The sequence below is a fragment of the Adiantum capillus-veneris genome, chromosome 7 (genome assembly GCF_014529385.1).
Source record: "Adiantum capillus-veneris isolate H3 chromosome 7, ASM1452938v2, whole genome shotgun sequence".
In the NCBI taxonomy this organism is placed as follows: Eukaryota; Viridiplantae; Streptophyta; class Polypodiopsida; order Polypodiales; family Pteridaceae; genus Adiantum; species Adiantum capillus-veneris.
Genome location: NC_140937.1, coordinates 15,086,329 through 15,104,795, shown reverse-complemented (window position 1 = coordinate 15,104,795; position 18,467 = coordinate 15,086,329). Strand labels below are relative to the sequence as shown.

Sequence of the window (18,467 nt, the reverse complement as noted above, 5' to 3'; positions counted from 1 at the left end):
GAGCCAAAGAAATGGCGACACGCTTTCAGTTAGTTCTGGCGCATCAAAGAAATGGCTACACGCTTTCAGTTAGTTTTGGCGGCCAGGAACTTTTTCCATGATGAATCATTCACTAGCACTACATGCCACCTATGTGGCTCTTCCCACCTCCCATTTTGTGATTTAGCACTTGTACATCGGTCATTCATTTTGAAAGAGTCCCCCCTCTTTTGTATATCGTACCCATTGATAGGTGAGATGTAGCCCATAGGGAAATTCAAAAAATTGATAGAAATTATGTGCCAAAAAAGGACTTAAATGCTACATTTCAGACTCAATAAGACAACACAAGCAAACGACAAAAGAGCAAGTTTTAAATCCTAATGTAAGCCATATACCAAAATTAGAATCTACTACATACCAACCTAGAAGAGGCAAACCATAACCATAAATGCAACTAAAGAGATCATAAAAGATTCTATTCTCAAAGCTCAAAAGATTAATGCAACTACAAAAGAGGGAGTGCACCATAACTTTAGAAAGTATTGAGAGAGGGAAGAACAAGATAATGACAGGAGCTCAAAATGTAGCTTAATAATGCAAGGGTGGGCATAAGGAGCAAACTAATATAGAAAAATTATTAATGCTAGACAAGATTGGAGACTAGAAGAAAGAATAACTAGGCTTAATTTAGACCTTCATACCATTGGATTGTAGAGTTTTTGTGCAAGCATAGGATCATCATTATTAGCCAAATCATCATGTGCCAAAAGCCCTAAAAGACAATTTTTGGTGGTTATTATGTGGTGAGAATGTGTAGACAAAGATAGGCAAAAATATTAAGTGTTGGGGCCATTATATGGGGTTAGTGAGGCATGCAGAGGTAGTCGATAAAATGTGCTATCAGTCCATATGTTTGTCAATGTGGAAGATATCTACCAGTGGAATATGCTATAAGATTCTTGAGAGATGCCACTTAAAGATTCTAGCAGCCTTATAAATTCTGTTAACAACTCAAATATACAGGAGCATGGTAAATTCCAAGGAATTTGAAATATTTGGATAGCTAAATGTGTGTTCCAATGTGGCACATGTACACTTCATGCAAAATTGAGAGTACACAAATCATGATAAACCTCTTTAAAGCATGCTCGTACATCTAAAGCCTATTGTGATTTGTGACAAAATGAAAGGGGTACATGACAGTCATGATATTATCAGCAGTCAACTGCAAACCACATAGCCTAGCTGTAGGTTATGTTATATTTCTTCTTGGCACACAAAGAAGTGGACATTATGTACACTAATTTTTACATCACAAGGCAATTGGCCTTGAAAAGTTGCTAATATAACCAGTCCCTCCCTTATCAGGTGAACTTCCCAAAGTTCATTGTTTTACCATCTTTGCTAGGGTTAAGACTTAAGCTCTATCAGCTATGTTGTTGGAATGTTAGACAAGAAAACACAAAAACTTTCAAGATTAAAAGATTGGTTAGCCCTAAAGAATAATCGCACCTCGTGATAAGGGTTTCTAGCAGCTATGGTATTAGAATCCATTAAATAAAGTTGCACTGTCAGTCTATTGGCTCGCTTGGTGGAGTTTGGAGACAACCCGGCCAATGCGGAACCCCGTCTATGATGTGCCTCTGACACGTTTTGAAAGAAATGAGATCCTGCAAAAATTCCATATTAAGCACTGATTTTATTCTGCTTGTAACAAACAACACCGATTCACCTGACAAAGAACCTTGTTGAGCCTTGGGAGCATGAAGAGGAGGAATGATGTCAACCTGAACACGAAATCATGCAATTGGTCAAGCCTTCAAAAACTGCACTAGAGAACAAAACTTATCTAACTGTTTGTACGCACATTGATTGAAACCGTTGACAGAGAATGAATGGCTGACAAAAGAAGCTCCAGCTTATCCTCAGGATATGTCCAGATCCTGAAAGCTCATCTAGGAATCTGAATGAACAGAGCAGACCCTTTGCAAGCATTTTTCTTTACATCACAAACATTGTATTGTTTCGTTAAATTTGAGAATTTGTATGGAACACAGAAACAACACAAAAGAAAACAAAACAAAGGAAAAGCATACGTGTATGCCTGACCAGAAATTCGTAAAGGTTAATGTATATGGAATGCAAGTCACATTTACCTAGCCAAATACGGTTTAACATCGTCAACAAGATAAGGACATTAAGTGCATGCTACTTGTTAAGTCAGTCATACTGCAGCTTGCATGATACACATGCATGTCAAAACAAACTCAATGTAAGTTATATGCAGTCTACCAAGGTGTTTAATGCTGACCTTCTGACTTGGTCCCATTCATGACCTGGAACTGTTTTTAAAGCTGCAACAAGAGCCTGATAACCAACAAAAGAAATCTCAGCAGTAAACTAGGGACGTGCAATACTGGACAAAACCTTAAAATTCTCGCAGTTTTCTGCTACTAGCCTTTGAATCCACTAGAATGTTACAGATGGTTGATCTTTCTAAATCCTGGTATGTAAACATATTCATCCCCACTTCAATGTTGATGGTTAAAATTTAAAATTTTGACTCAAAAGCATCTAGAAAAGGATGGCATCACCCAAACCTTCCTTGAAAGAACTTAGAAAAAACACTCTTGACACTCCATACTAAGAGGCACAGCCAGCTTCGCCACTCAAAGAATTGGTAACGTCTTGAAAACTGTGGCACCAACAATTTTATGCTGCTTCAACAAAAGAACTCATTCTTTAATGCCCAATAGTCAGACCGCATATCATTTCTTAAATCTCAAATAAGAGGCACCTATCTCACGCCAATCATTATGAGTAAAAGTAATCTTTTTATTGCTGACACACTATGAATGCCCTATGCTCTACCTGTTTATAACCTTGTTTCCATCAGTAATCTTTTTGTTGATGACACACTATGAATGCCCTATGCTCTACCTGTTTATAACCTTGTTTCCATCAGTAATCTTTTTATTGATGACACTATGAATGCCCTATGCTCTACCTGTTTATAACCTTGTTTCCGTCAGTCTTTTGATTGTCGTGCCCCCAAAGGAAATCCCACTTTGGGGTGTCCTCTGTTATCCTCCTGACCCTCGTGATTTTCTCTCCCCTCTTCTCCAACTCACTCTCCAGTCTCTTGTGCTTCTGTAGCTATATCCTTGGATGGTTCGTAGAACAGCAAAAACTCAAAAGAGACTTCAACCCTCTCTTTTGATGTGGATTATAGAAACTTTTATCCCTCCACAAAACCACTGCCTCAATCGTTTATTTATAGCAAAAACTTCAAGCAGAGGACTTCTCCACTCTCATGAGATTGAAGTGCACAACAGTGAATGCTTCTTAAATTTAAACCTAGGCTGTTTCGAGTAATAAAAGAATGGAGGAGAGCTTATCTAGATGTCTTTGAAGTGTTACACAATACAGAGCCCATGCTTTTCTCAAATGTATGTGACCTCAAAGCATAGGACATTCTCCACTGCCCTTGCCAATCTTCTTGTAGAGGCTAATCCTAGTTTCATTGTCATGAACCTTGGCCTATTTTTTTGAAGACTTTGCAAGATTTGAGGTATAAATCAACCATTGCTTCCACTCAGCACTAAGGGTACCTTAATTAAATAACTCAACCTAAAAAATTGAGGAATCAAGGTCAGCAAACAAGTTTTTGTGGTACATGATGATTGTAACAAACTTGGGCACCCCAAGTCTAGATTCTGTCGCGACATGAGAGAGAATCACTTAAAATACTTCACAGCTTTAACATCACAGTTCAATTTGGTCGACACAGCCCGGCGTAGTTCCGTGCCAAGAGGGATTGGCCCCAAAGACTAGCGCCCCTTTTGGTATTTCTTTTATGTTAATCTTTGAGCAAAGTACAACTCCCACAGGGTCCTCTGCTTTCAGACTCTGCGGCCGGATGCTCTGAGAAGTGAGGCCCTTAGGGCTCTTTTATTCTTACAAGGGATGCCAAAAGCAGAGCCCCAAAAGCAATTAAACTCAAAAGCAAATAGTCCCTAAAGCAATTTGTTCCAAAAGCAATTGATCCCAAAAATCTGCCCAGAAAAAAGCATCAACGCAATTTGCGAAAATCCGTACAACAGCCACGTCAACATGTCAACGCGATATGCGAAAATCCGTACTTCTGTCTGTACAGTTTTTGCCACGTCAACACATGTCCGTACTGCGACGTCAGCACAACTGCTCATACAGTTTCGGTCCGCGGGTGGTCATGCCACATCACCATTTTGTAACATATCCTCCTCTTGAAAGAATTGTAATCGCCCTCGATTACGCCTGTAAAACTGTAACAAACTGCTAACGTGGCAAAACCCTAAAGAATGGAGCCAACTTACATATGCCGGCCGAGGGGCCTAAACCATAAGAAGAACAAGTAGCAGAAGAAGAAGAAGTCCTACCAACTTATGGGGACCCCGTCCGATGGGGCCCCAGTGACATAAAGGGATTAAAATAAAGCAGGATCTGCACGCGCGCAAAAACTGATGATGTGGCAGATTTCTGAAAATTGCGTTGACATGATGACGTGGCAAGCTGTACAGATTTCCGCGTTTTGCGTTGGCTGATGACGTGGCAGGTTGTACGGATTTTCGTAAATTGCGCTAGTAGCTTTTTGGCTTTGCTTTTGGACCAAAAGCTTTTGAGTTTTAAAGTCTTTTTACTATAACTGCTTTTGAGGCCAAGGGCCTTTAAATATGAGGCTAGGGCTCATTCTCTGGCATGCTTCCTGGAGAAGGTGCAAAGTCTGGAGTACCAGCTTGTACTGTGTTGACGCAATATAAAGAAATACCGAAAGGGGCGCCAAGGTCTGGGGCCAATACTCTCTGGGGTGGAATTCCGCCACTCCGTGTCGCGTGTCGTCTCTCTCTCTCTCTCACTTCAATTGTTAATGAAGTGCTGAAAGTCTGTTCAGTCTGTTCAGTCTGTTCTTTTCTATTGGCACGTGGTGCCCGTCTTGTGGCAGGATGTACGGATTTCCGCGTTTTGCGCTGGCTGATGACGTGGCAAGTTGTACGGATTTCCGTAAATTGCGCTAGCAACTTTTTGGCTTTGCTTTTGGACCAAAAGCTTTTGAGTTTTAAAGTCTGTTTACTATAACTGCTTTTCAGGCCAAGGGCCTTTAAATATGAGGCTAGGGCTCATTCTCTGACATGCTTCCTGGAGAAGGTGCAGAGTCTAGAGTATCGGCTTGTACTGTGTTGATGCAATATAAAGAAATACCGAAAGGGGCGCCAAGGTTTGAAGCCAATACTCTCTGGGGTGAAATTCCGCCACTCCGTGTCGCGTGTCGTCTCTCTCTCTCAGTTCAATTGTTAATGAAGTGCTAAAAGTATGTTCAGTCTGTTCTTTTCTATTGGCACGTGGTGCCCGGTGCCCGACAAAAACAGACAAAGGCCATAAACTGTTTTAATAGACACTGACTGTTAGTACCAACGCACTAGACACAATAAATCTAGCACATGTATAAAGACAACAGTCACATCACTACACATGACATCGCAAGTCATCACATGACAATCAACCACAGAAACATTCAATCCAATACTCAGACAATGACTGCCAGGAACGTATTTAGTAACCACATCTAGGTCCATTCTAGACCTCATTGATGTCAGGTTAACTAATCCCGTATTGTGAGCATGTCTATAGAGATTTTTTGACTCTTGCACTGTCGTGTGCAAGTAGTCACTCACCTCAAGCACTGTCGTGTGCGAGAAATCTTTCACCTCAAGCATTGTCATGTGGAAGAATCTGTCGCCTCAAGCACTATCGTGTGTGAAAATCATTTCAGGGGATCCCAATTTATCACTAAGTTCATACTAAACAGAGTGGTCCAATCATTCATTCCATTCAATCAATCGCGGTTCATTCAGGAGCTGTCACTGCTCCATCTTCATTCTTAATTTCGCTCTTTTTCCAGAATTAACAGATTCTTTCATAAAAGATTAGTTTTATTCAAAATTTAAAATCATGTTCCAAAAAAGTCTTGTTTCATAAATTCATAAAGCAAAATATTGCTAATTCAAAAACTCTGTTCTAGAACGAGTATCGCCTTGTCCTGTTGTTCTTTCAATCAACCAATCATCCTGATTCTTGTGCCCTTTTGGGGCACCGTGTAGCGATATGTCCTTGTTCTCCACATTCAAAACACTTTCCTGCTTTGAAATATTCATCTCTTTGGTCTTTTGTGAGAGAAAGTCGTCTATCTCTTTGTCGATTGTTTATGCTATGACTTGTTGAAGGTTCATATGATGGGTAAGTCAATTTACCCGAATGTATAGCAAATCTCTGCTTCGCGTGTCCCATCAACTGTTGTATACACTAGGACTGCAACCAGCCTATACTATCAAAAAGGGCGGTAGACTTTAAACTTAAACCTTATTTGCTTTCACCCATTCAATTTGTCGCCCACTTTACCTGTACTTTCAAGTCACAACAACGGGGAAAGGGAATCAGGCTGCTAGAATGCACCTGTATGAGAAGACCGACACCCCTAACTTAGGCGCCCCTTTCGGTATTTCTTTATTGTTTAAAAGGCTGAGGTTCCCTATAGGCTGCCCCGCACAAGCTTGGCTGGATTTCAACTGTTCCGGCCCGATTTCGGCAACATAACTGTACTAGGACCCTTCACATTCAATATTCCCACGCATTGAATGACTTTCCCGACGCATACGGGCACTTTGCAAAACCTGGCGAGAATCTGCAGCACGCTGAATTCTCTGTTTTCAGCCCCGAAAATGTGCCAGATCACCTGTACAACGGTCCCCTCGCGTCCCCGAACCTCCTGGGGGTATTAGGGACCGTTTAGGGCCAAAACCCTAAACCTGCAAAAATACACAGCAGGCTGTAATTTACTGTTTCGGGCTCCATTTCGCGTGCCGGTCGCATCCGTACCAAGTCCTCGAGCTCCCGCACCTGTAGGGCTACTTGCCCTTTCAATCGGACGAGATTTCTGGCGTGAAACCTCTCCGAATTCACCTGTACCTGCGGGGGATTAGCCGCTAGCTAATCCAATACCTGTGCAAGAGGCTCTTGCCTCGGCAATCGCGCATGAACCCACACAACTATACATTGGTCAATTGAAAAGCCCACTAGAGGGGCGTAACATACTGCCATAGGGGAGAGAGAGGGCAGTGCGTAGCGTGCAGGGCATCACTCCTGGCACCGCACTGTACATAAGAGGGAAAGGAAGCACTCCATAGCTCTTAACCTGTGACAAAATCTGCAAATGAGCCTCTCCAAGCTTAAAATTCAGCGCCACCTTCTCTTGCATGAGGAAAGTGCACCAGAATGTGCCACTTGGCGCATTTACAAGCATTTTCCCGTTTCGGGGTTGCCGCCTAAAAATATCCTGACCAGTTGCCCAGTTGACTTCGCGGCAGAGTAATAAAATGTTTCCCTTGTCATTCCGGAGGTAATGACGCAAATACATTTTCAGGTCCCAAAATAGCAGTTCCCTAAATTTTAGGAGATGCTGCCATTGTATCTTTCTAGGTCATCTGACCCCCTTTGTACACTGCAGCCACACCCAAAACTGAAATGTAGCCTCTGTAGCAAAGGATTCCACTTTTGCTAGTCAATGACCCCACTTTGGCTAACCATAGTCTTTGTCCAACCTTAGTGCTCTCTTGCCCTCATGCCTGGACTCCCTCTGGACAGTTCCACACTAGCTATGCAATGCAGGGCAGTTAGATTTCCCGAGGGGTGTTTCCATAAAGTGAAAGTAAATAAATAATAAGAAGGAAATCAACAAAAAGGATAGATAGTAGTCACACGCGGGTGACATACCCCCCTCTTGAAATCTCAAACGTCCTCGTTTGCATCTATGTCGTACATACTTACAGTCAACACTGATGCATTCAACACCTGTCGACACATGTACGACACATACATGCTCATTGTCAACCCTAGTGTATTCAACACCTTGTCGACACATGTATTGCCTACGTGTGAACCTTGTCCCAATGACATAGTGGTAGCTTCGCACTCTGCCATTGCTTTGAGTCACTAACTTTCCAATGACAAAATGGTAGCTACGCATTTTGCCACTGTCTAATAGTATACGTTGGGCCCAGTAACACTTTCGAGTATGCCCAAACCGACAGTTTAAGAATGCAGTTACACATGTACCCTTTAATAGAAGCAATTACTGTATCCTTGACAAACTGACAAGAAATACTCACTTCTATAGCACTAACCAAACTTTTGGACATTCCATAAGAGCAATTGCCAAACTGACAATCTGTACAGCTCTAACATTCGTGTAACATGTATTTGATTTGAGCTCACTTCAAATACCATGTACATCATTTGTTTCAGAAGCCATTGTCACACTGACAATCCATGTAGCTTTGAAACTCAAGGGGTCAAGGTAGGTTGCAAATCGAAGGCTTCAAGGTAAAGTGATAACACAGTTGGTGACTCTGCAAGTTCACCTTCTTCCATCCACTTAGCATCCATTGGTGGATAGTTTCTAAACTTTACCAAGTAACGCCTAGCAACCTTGCCTTTCACTTTTCTTTCCTTATGTGCCAAAACCTGTTCGGGGACCAAGATCTCGTCAAGTTTCTCGACTTCCGGCTGATCTTCAGCTGGCATATCTTCTGGCACATCACCCACATAGGGTCTGAGAAGACTCACAAGAAACGCATTGTGAATCTTCCAACTGTCAGGCAATTTCAGCCTATATGCAACATCACTAATTATGTCGCACACTTGAAAAGGCCCATAGTAACGCATGCTGAGCTTTGGAAACAGTCTTTCCTTGCCCTTCATCTTCTTTAACCTTGCCTTTTCAAAGCGTAAAAGCACCCAATCACCAAGTGAATATACCACTTCACGACGATGACGATCAACTGCTTTCTTTTGCTTTCCCTGAGTCTTTTCTAAGGCCACTTTGACCTTCTTGTACATTTCATCCATGTCAAGAGATAACTTGCTTCTGAGATAACTTTGTCTGTGTCAAGAAGTATCGCAAGGTCTGATGGTCCGTTTGGACAACGAAATCTGCACCGAGCAGGTAGTGTTTCCAACTTAAGAGCGCATGAATCACAGCCAGTAACTCTTTCTCATAGACCTGCATGGTCATCTCTGGCCCTTGCAAAATTCTGCTCTCATAGGCTACTACCGTGCCATCTTGCATTAGCACTGCACCACTGCTACTACCATAGGCGTCACACTGGACCACAAATGACTTCCTAAGATCTGGCAACACAATGACTAGATCTGAAGTCATCTTTTCCTTTAAGAGATTAAAAGCTCAAATCTCTTTCTGTGTCCATCTAAAGGTGACTTGAAGAGCATGTAAAGGTGAAGCAATCTCAACGAAATTTCGGATAAATCTTCTGTAATAGAAGCATAGTCCCAAGAAACCTCGGACATCGTGCACCGTCTTCAAATCTGGCCATGACTTGATTGCTACAACTTTAGCAGGATCCATTATGACACCATCCTTTGAGACAATGTGTCCCAGAAAGTGGATCTCTTCCAGAAAAAATTCACTTTTCTTTGCATTGATGAGCAACCTATGACTGCGTAGCTCTTCGAACACAATGGCCAAGTGATTCCTATGCTCCTCTTCATTCTTTGAGTAGACTATCATGTCATCAAAGAATGTACCAACAAACTGCTGGTGTGGACGGAAAATTCTGTCCATCATCCTATTGAACGTAGCAGGAGCATTTGTGAGACCAAAGGGCATCACTAAAAATTCGTAAAAGCCAAACATTGTTCTAAAAGCAGTCTTGTGCACATCCTCTAATCTAATGCGGATCTGATGGTACCCACTCTTTAGATCTATCCTGCTAAACATAGCTGCTCCTAATTTGTCCAGAATGTCATCAATTCTAGGTATAGGGAACCTATTCTTGATGGTATTCTTGTTCAATGCACGGTAGTCGATGCACATACGCCATGAGCCATCCTTTTTCTGCACCAACAACACGGGAGAACAGAATGGAGATCAACTGGGCTGAATCAGCCCCTTTTCTAACAGCTCCTGTACTTGGCCCATTATCTCTTTCTGCTGAGCCGCACTAACCCTATACGGAGGCTTATTTGGTGGGCTACTGCCTGGCACCAAATCTATCGCATGGTCCTCGGGTCTCTTTGGCGGTAATTGAGACGGTAATGAATCGGAAAAACAATCACTATACTGTTGTAAAAACATTGACCTTTCTTTATCTAGCACAGATAAATTTGATTCATCACAATCTGACACTTCACGTGCAAAAACTAAGTGCGCAAAAAGATGCTTTTTCATTACAGAAGTAATAGCAGAAGCTGATACAGTGGGAATAGACTCCCCTTTAAGCTTTACATCCAGAATGTGAGTCTTTCCCCTACACTGTACAGTGATCTTTTTGTTGTAGGCATCCATGATTCCCTGTACACGAAATAACCAAGGAATACCTAACAACACATCACATCCGTCCAGTGGCATGATGTAAAATTCTTCAGCATCTACATAGGACTGGATATGTAGGCGCAACTTTCCGATGATGGGTGTCACAGCCTCTGTATGGCCAGGACATGCCAAACCTGCCTCTGTTGTATACCCCATCTCTTTAGGTCTGATTGCCAACTTTGAAGCCAATTCTGGGGAAATGAAGTTGGCTTTGGCACCTGGATCAAAGAAGATAAGAACTGTTTGATCCCTGACCTTTCCCCATGCTCTGCAAAGCTCACTTGCATCTGAATTTGGCTTGTCGCCCACCATATCTGACACTAGACCAACCATGGGCTTCTTTCCTTTCTTGTCCTCCTTGTCTTCAGAATCAGCTGGCCTTTTCTTTGTAGGACAATTGTAAGCAATGTGGCCAGGTTGCTCACAGATAAGCATTTGTTCTCTGACCTCACGACATTCTTTTGCTCTTCCGACTTGCGAGGAAAACGTCTTTTCCATTTCTTCGCTGGTCCCTTTTCTGATTCAGCCGTAGCTTTGTCTTTCCCTGCGTTGGTTGGCTCCTGAGTCACTTTAGGAACCTCCTTGGGAACATACTTCTTCGTTGAATTTTTCTTGGCTGATCCTTTCTTGACGCCAGTATTAAATTCACAACCTTCTCCCTTGAGCAAACCATTGCCAGTGTTTGCTACCTCGATGAGCTGCGTCAAAGTAGTGACTTTGGTCTTCGTGCAGTACTTTCTCAATCCTTTGGGTAGGCCACAACAGTATTTTTCAATCTGTTCTGTCAATGGCACAAACCTATAGGAAGTTACTGGAAGTAGAGCTTTCCAAAACTTCCGATTGTAGTCATCCAGATTCTTGCAAGTGGCAGCATTAAGCTGGTGCCATTCTGTCATGACATCTGCTTCAAAGTCATCAGATAACCATGATGCTGCAAAAATCTGCTTGAAGTAAATCCATGTGGACGGAGCTTGCCCTTGAAGCAATAAAGTTGTCCACCATTGTCCCGCATTCCCTGTCAAGAAAGTGGCTGCCTTGCGGACCTTTGAAGCCTCTGTAAAGTTTCCCCTTGCATAGGCCTTGTCGAACTGCTGGAGGAATGAGAGAGCCTTCTTCCTGTCATCAAACCATGTAAAGGTCGTGAAAGTCACACCTTTGCCACCTTCTTTGTACGGAGTTGGCCTCTCCAACGGCATTAAATTGTCATATGGAAGTGACTGAAACATGGGAACACTGTTAGGGTTCATTTGTGTTCCCTGACCGCAATTAAGTTGACCTGGAAATGCCATATTTGACTGCTGATTTGTAATTCCAGCCATACCAAAATTTGCCTGTGGCATCCCAAATTGGCCCCGAGTGCTTTGAAACCGTGGTAGCATGCCCGTGACACCATACATGGGGTTAGGCATCATTGTTTGAGCACCCCCAAACACTGTTCCTGGCGTGTAAAACTGATTTCCAGGTGCATGAGTCTTGAAGACTCACCCACTTCATGTGTCTGTTGACCCTGTGAAGAGGAAACCTCTTCAGTCACATCATCTGGTCTGTCAGCCATAATTGCAATTCCCTGTGTCTGGTCTATGATCCCCTGTGTCTTCAAGCCCAAACTGACCAAGGCTCACTTCTATGGGAAAAAATGATTTAATCCCGTCGATGGAACCATGAAACCGGCCTGTACTATCAAAAAGGGCGGTAGACTTTAAACTTAAACCTTATTTGCTTTCACCCATTTAATTTGTCGCCCACTTTACCTGTACTTTCAAGTCACAACTTTTACTTTTTACTTTTTACTTTTTTGGGCTAGAGCCGGCAAGCCAGCAAGGAACTGCCTTTGCTTCGCGTGCACGCAAACGAGTGAAAGACAAATTACCTTGCGGACTTGCCGACAAAGGGAAAAGCGCTTCCATGCCGTATCGTGGCATGTCAACGGGGAATGGAAGCAAGTTTCCCCCTCGGGGGAGTAAAAAGTCTTTTCATGCCATGTTAGTCAGTCCATGTTCCCTTGTTAGTCACGCCACCCAAGGGTAACGTCGGGAAATCACCAAACGAATTCAGTGATGCATTTAAGGACCAAGGCTGAGAGAGAGGGACAAACCCTTGTAACTCATAGACCGTACTGAATCTTGCCCAGGTACTCCAGGATTTTCGCCTGGTAGAAAAAGGCCCCCGTCCAGCGGATGTCCGGTAGGACTGCCATACCCAAGGTGGGCGTCGGCTCAAAGGAGGCATCCCGATCCGGCCAACCATGGTCACCAAGGCCCGCTCGGAAAGCCCCAGGACCATGTTAGGCGGGACCGCACCGTACGCAATAACTACAAGCCCTACGAGCTTTCAACACCCTCACGGGCCAGAGCATTGTAGTATCGCGGTACGGCCCCGCAGAGGAATGCTGCAACGTTATCCGCATAGGCACTCCTCAGCTGCGGTCCACGACGACCATTATGGGCCCCACGGGGGACAACCCATCCTGGCAATCGCTTTCCGCTAATCTCCCCTCCCAGGAGTAACACTTCGGTATCTTCACCGCTCGGATTGTTTAACAGCCGTCTAGCATGTTCCAAACAGGGTCGTATTGAGCTTCTGAGATTGTCCAGCTCAGGGCACTGTACCAACAAGTGCGTAAGTGACCTTGAACCTTCTTCCATTCCGCATAACGGGCAAGTCCTCTACTGTGCCCGTTCAATCTTATCCTTAAGCCTTAAGCCATCCACTCTTGCTAGTAACAAGACTTTCTCCTCCATCCCACCGGGGTTCTTCCCAATGCTCTGCCTAAAGAGGTATCCACGCGTGTCCTCATACTTCCTCTCGATATAAGGATCAAGAGAGACACATTGATGTGAGTGTTCCCAGAGCTTCCAGCTCTCCTGCCTTGCGGTTTCGACAGAAGCGCCGTTGATATACCTCTGCCCCCAAAACTTTGTCCTTTTACACCAGGTCCACTTCTTGAATTGGCTCCATTCTGGTATATTATTAACCAAATCTGCAATCCAAGTCTTTAGACCCGCGTACTTGGTAAAAGCTCGTACCCTCTGTCCTGCACAGTAAGCTGGTACGGGGGGGAGCCCTAACTCCCGGTGAAGAGTTGCTGCTGCCACAGAACTCGACTTCGCGGCCTTACCGACTACCCACCTCATTCCAGTTGCTATAAGCGTCTCTAATGGGTTCAACTTCCTCATGTCATGTGAGCCCATAATCTCCGCTCCATAAGTCGCCACTGGGAAGACGCACGCCTTGAGAAAGGCCAACCTTGACCACATCGGAATTTTCTTAGAGCATAGAAGGTGTTTATGAGCATATAAAGACTTACGTGCGCTCTCAACCCTATCTTTAAGGATAGTATCGATCGAGACTTCGCTGTCTATTAAGATGCCCAAGTATCAAGTCACAACAAAGCGGAAAGGGATACAGGCTGCTAGAATGCACCTGTATGAGAAGATCGACACCAGATTGGCCCCTAACTTAGGCGCCCCTTTCGGTATTTCTTTATTGTTTAAAAGAGGGAATAAACGTTGAGGTTCCCTATAAGCTGCCCCGCACAAGCTTGGCTGGATTTCAACTGTTCCGGCCCGATTTCGGCAACATAACTGTACTAGGACTCTTCAAAGTCAGTATTCCCACGCATTGAATGACTTTCCCGACGCATACGGGCACTTTGCAAAACCTGGCGAGAATCTGCAGCACGCTGAATTCTCTGTTTTCAGCCCCGAAAATGCGCCAGATCACCTGTACAACGGTCCCCTCGCGTCCCCAAACCTCCTGGGGGTATTAGGGACCGTTTAGGGCCAGAACCCTCAACCTGCAAAAATACACAGCAGGCTGTAATTTACTGTTTCGGGCTCCGTTTCGCGTGCCGGTCGCATCCGTAGCAAGTCCTCGAGCTCCCACACCTGTAGGGCTACTTGCCCTTTGAATCGGACGAGATTTCTGTCGTGAAACCTCTCCGAATTCACCTGTACCTGCGGGGGATTAGCCGCTAGCTAATCCAGTACCTGTGCAAGAGGCTCTTGCCTCGGCAATCGCGCATGAACCCACACAACTATACATTGGTCAATTGAAAAGCTCACTAGAGGGGCATAACATAATGCCATAGGGGAGAGAGAGGGCAGTGCGTAGCATGCAGGGCATCACTCCTCGCACGCACTGTACATAAGAGGGAAAGGAAGCACTCCATAGCTCTTAAGCTGTGACAAAATCTGCAAATGAGCCTCTCCCAGCTTACAATGCAGCGCCACCTTCTCTTGCATGAGGAAAGTGCACCAGAATGTGCCACTTGGCGCATTTACGAGCATTTTCCCGTTTCGGGGTTGCCACCTAAAAATATCCTGACCGGTTGCCCAGTTGACTTCGCGGCAGAGTAATAAAATGTTTCCCTTGTCATTCCGGAGGTAATGACGCAAATACATTTTCAGGTCCCAAAATAGCAGTTCCCTAAATTTTAGGAGATGCTGCCATTGTATCTTTCTAGGTCATCTGACCCCCTTTGTACACTGCAGCCACACCCAGAACTCAAATGTAGCCTCTGTAGCAAAGGATTCCACTTTGGTTAGTCAATGACCCCACTTTGGCTAACCATAGTCTTTGTCCAACCTTAGTGCTCTCTTGCCCTCAGGCCTGGACTCCCTCTAGACAGTTCCACACTAGCTATGCAATGCAGGGCAGTTAGATTTCCCGAGGGGTGTTTCCATAAAGTGAAAGTAAATAAATAATAAGAAAGAAATCAACAAAAAGGATAGATAGTAGTCACACGCTGGTACATACCCCCCTCTTGAAATCTCAAACGTCCTCGTTTGCATCTATGTCGTACATGCTTACAGTCAACACTGATGCATTCAACAACTGTCGACACATGTACGACACATACATGCTCATTGTCAACCCTAGTGTATTCAACACCTTGTCGACACATGTATTGCCTGCGTGTGAACCCTGTCCCAATGACATAGTGGTAGCTTCGCACTCTGCCATTGCTTTGAGTCACTAACTTTCCAATGACAAAATGGTAGCTACGCATTTTGCCACTGTCTAATAGTATACGTTGGGCCCAGTAACACTTTCGAGTATACCCAAACCGACAGTTTAAGAATGCAGTTACACATGTACCCTTTAATAGAAGCAATTACTGTATCCTTGACAAACTGACAAGAAATACTCACTTCTATAGCACTAACCAAACTTTTGGACATTTCATAAGAGCAATTGCCAAACTGACAATCTGTACAGCTCTAACATTCGTGTAACATGTATTTGATTTGAGCTCACTTCAAATACCATGTACATCATTTGTTTCAGAAGCCATTGTCACACTGACAATCCATGTAGCTTTGAAACTCAAGGGGTCAAGGTAGGTTGCAAATCGAAGGCTTCAAGGTAAAGTGATAACACAGTTGGTGACTCTGCAAGTTCACCTTCTTCCATCCACTTAGCATCCATTGGTGGATAGTTTCTAAACTTTACCAAGTAACGCCTAGCAACCTTGCCTTTCACTTTTCTTTCCTTATGTGCCAAAACCTGTTCGGGGACCAAGATCTCGTCTAGTTTCTCGACTTCCGGCTGATCTTCAGCTGGCATATCTTCTGGCACATCACCCACATAGGGTCTGAGAAGACTCACATGAAACGCATTGTGAATCTTCCAACTGTCAGGCAATTTCAGCCTATATGCAACATCACTGATTATGTCGCACACTTGAAAAGGCCCATAGTAACGCATGATGAGCTTTGGAAACAGTCTTTCCTTGCCCTTCATCTTCTTTAACCTTGCCTTTTCAAAGCGTAAAAGCACCCAATCACCAAGTGAATATACCACTTCACGACGGTGACGATCAACTGCTTTCTTTTGCTTTCCCTGAGTCTTTTCTAAGGCCACTTTGACCTTCTTGTACATTTCATCCATGTCCTGAACATCCTTATCTGCTTCAAATATCTTGTCCTTTGTATGCACTATGGGAGGAACTTTCTTGCCACCTTCAACTATCTCAAAAGGTGCCTTGCCAGTTGATGAATGCACTGTATTATTGTGAAAGTGAAAGTGTCACAAACGCGAGCGCATAACAATATAAAATACATTCGGATAAATAGGATTTATCACTTATTACTGAAGCCAAAGGATATAGAGAGAAATAAATAGAGAGAGAGATAGAGAGTGAGAAGATCGCCACAGTACTAGGGACCAGCAGATGGGCTGGTCCCCCCCCCCGTAATAGTATCTTTATTACTGAGGAGAAGTCTATACAAGCACTTGAACCGAACGTATTACCACATTCGTTCTAGAATAAGACTTGATGGTTCCCGGAAGCCTCAGCTTCCGATTCCTAGGGCAAAACCCTATTCCAAGGAACTTCCGTTCCTTATTCCAATTCCTCGAGAATCAAGGTTCTCGCCTCTGGATCTCACCTTCCAGACTCAGGGCATGGCATCCCTGCAACTCTTTTCCAACTCTCTCTCCAGAGTCCTCTTCCCGCAGAACAACTCTGCTTACTCAGACACGAAGTCCTTACTTGGGAATCCCAACTTCCGGATCACAACTTCAGAGACTACCTCTCTCCGGTCCGTGGATCTACTTCCCAAACTCCGGTACGAAACCCTTGGGCTGATCTGGCTCTAGTTCCTCAGAGTGCTTTTCTTATGCAGAGGCTCATGCCTTCCTCTACTCCTACTCCCTCACGAAGAGGAAGTACACCTGCAATCAAATACTCAAAGATCAGAACATGAAAATCGTTACCTTCAAAGTCTCGACGCTCGAAACGCAACTCCGTTCTCGAAAAGCAATTCCCCGGAAGAGATCTCTCCATAGAAAATCCTCTCTTCCAATCAGCCCCGTCTACGACGTTTATGGGCTGAAAACAGAGAAAAACAGCAACTTGTCGCGATGGAAACACGCTTCATAGGCACTTCTTCGCGAGGGAACTCGCGCACTGGGTCTTGGCGACATCTGGTACACTTGGGGCAGCCATGGGCATCACCGGCAAACGTCTTCTTTGCGGGTGAACTCTGCAGCAGCATCTCCTTCTTGCAAAAACTGATCCTCCCCTCTGAGTGAGGGCATGTGATGCTTTTATAGCTCCTAGCCACGGGCACGAATAGCTGCTCGCGTAGAGATCGCGGCCTTTTTTTTTGCCAAAAAAAAAAAAAAAAAAAAAAATCTCTGTTCTACCAGAAAAAGAGAGAGAGAAAACGTTGGCTGATCTGTTGCCTTATTTATCGGATGGCTGCCCACTTATTAAGTGGGCGGCCGGCGTATTTTAAAAATAGTCTGAACCTGCCCAAAAACTCTATAAAACCTTATAAGTTAAAAACAATGCTTTCACAGCACTTCCCAGGCGTCCCTGGATGCAATCACATGCACAGTTGCAATGCAGACATAGACTTCCTCGCAGGAAAGCATCTGCTTTCCCGAAAAGCAATCCCGCTTTCAAAAAGCATCTGTTTTTCCTCAAAGTTTCCTCTGAACCCATCTTCATTCAAGTGCTTGCTTTTTCCTTGTGCACAATTCTAACACAGTTCGGAATTTCCTCCCGACTATGGATATTCCCTTTCCGATGCACCCGTCACCCACCTTGTGACGCATCAGGAATACCCATCACCTAGTCCTTTCCTACCGAACTTACGGTACAATCTCCTTCGCGATGCTCTATGTCACCCATCCTATGACGCATCAGAGATGTCCGTTCCCGGATAGTCGGATACTTCTTTCCGATGCTCCCTGTCACCCATCCGATGTGACGCATCAGAAGCACCCGTTCCTGGTGGCCTTACAGATATTCCCTTTCGTAGTGCTCCTGTCATTACTTTGAATGACGCACTAGGAATACTCCGTATTCGGATGTCTCCAGTGAGAAAAACCCTCTCACTTAAAATTCCAATAATTCATTTAGAATTATTTTTCCTTGATGTTCCAAGCGAGAAAACCCTCTCACTTATAAATCCAATAATTCATTTAGAATTATTTTTCTGTCAGATAAAGCCAATTTAGCAACAGAAAGTAAATAAATAATAAGAAAGAAATCAACAAAAAGGATAGATAGTAGTCACACGCTGGTGACACGGACTTCCTTTCGAGAAAT

General features: G+C 44.0%; 1 protein-coding gene across 1 annotated transcript in view; it reads right to left on the bottom strand.

The window, feature by feature from the left end:
• CHR18 (chromatin remodeling factor18) overlaps nucleotides 1-18,467 on the bottom strand; it is a 108,853-nt gene that overhangs the window by 63,731 nt on the left and 26,655 nt on the right. Inside the window, exons 2-5 of the mRNA XM_086515659.1 lie at nucleotides 2,294-2,349; nucleotides 1,850-1,925; nucleotides 1,715-1,769; nucleotides 1,495-1,652 (exon numbers count right to left, since the gene is read on the bottom strand). Coding sequence (XP_086371785.1) covers nucleotides 1,495-1,652; nucleotides 1,715-1,769; nucleotides 1,850-1,925; nucleotides 2,294-2,349 — 345 coding nt within the window. The remainder of the gene's footprint in view (nucleotides 1-1,494; nucleotides 1,653-1,714; nucleotides 1,770-1,849; nucleotides 1,926-2,293; nucleotides 2,350-18,467) is intronic.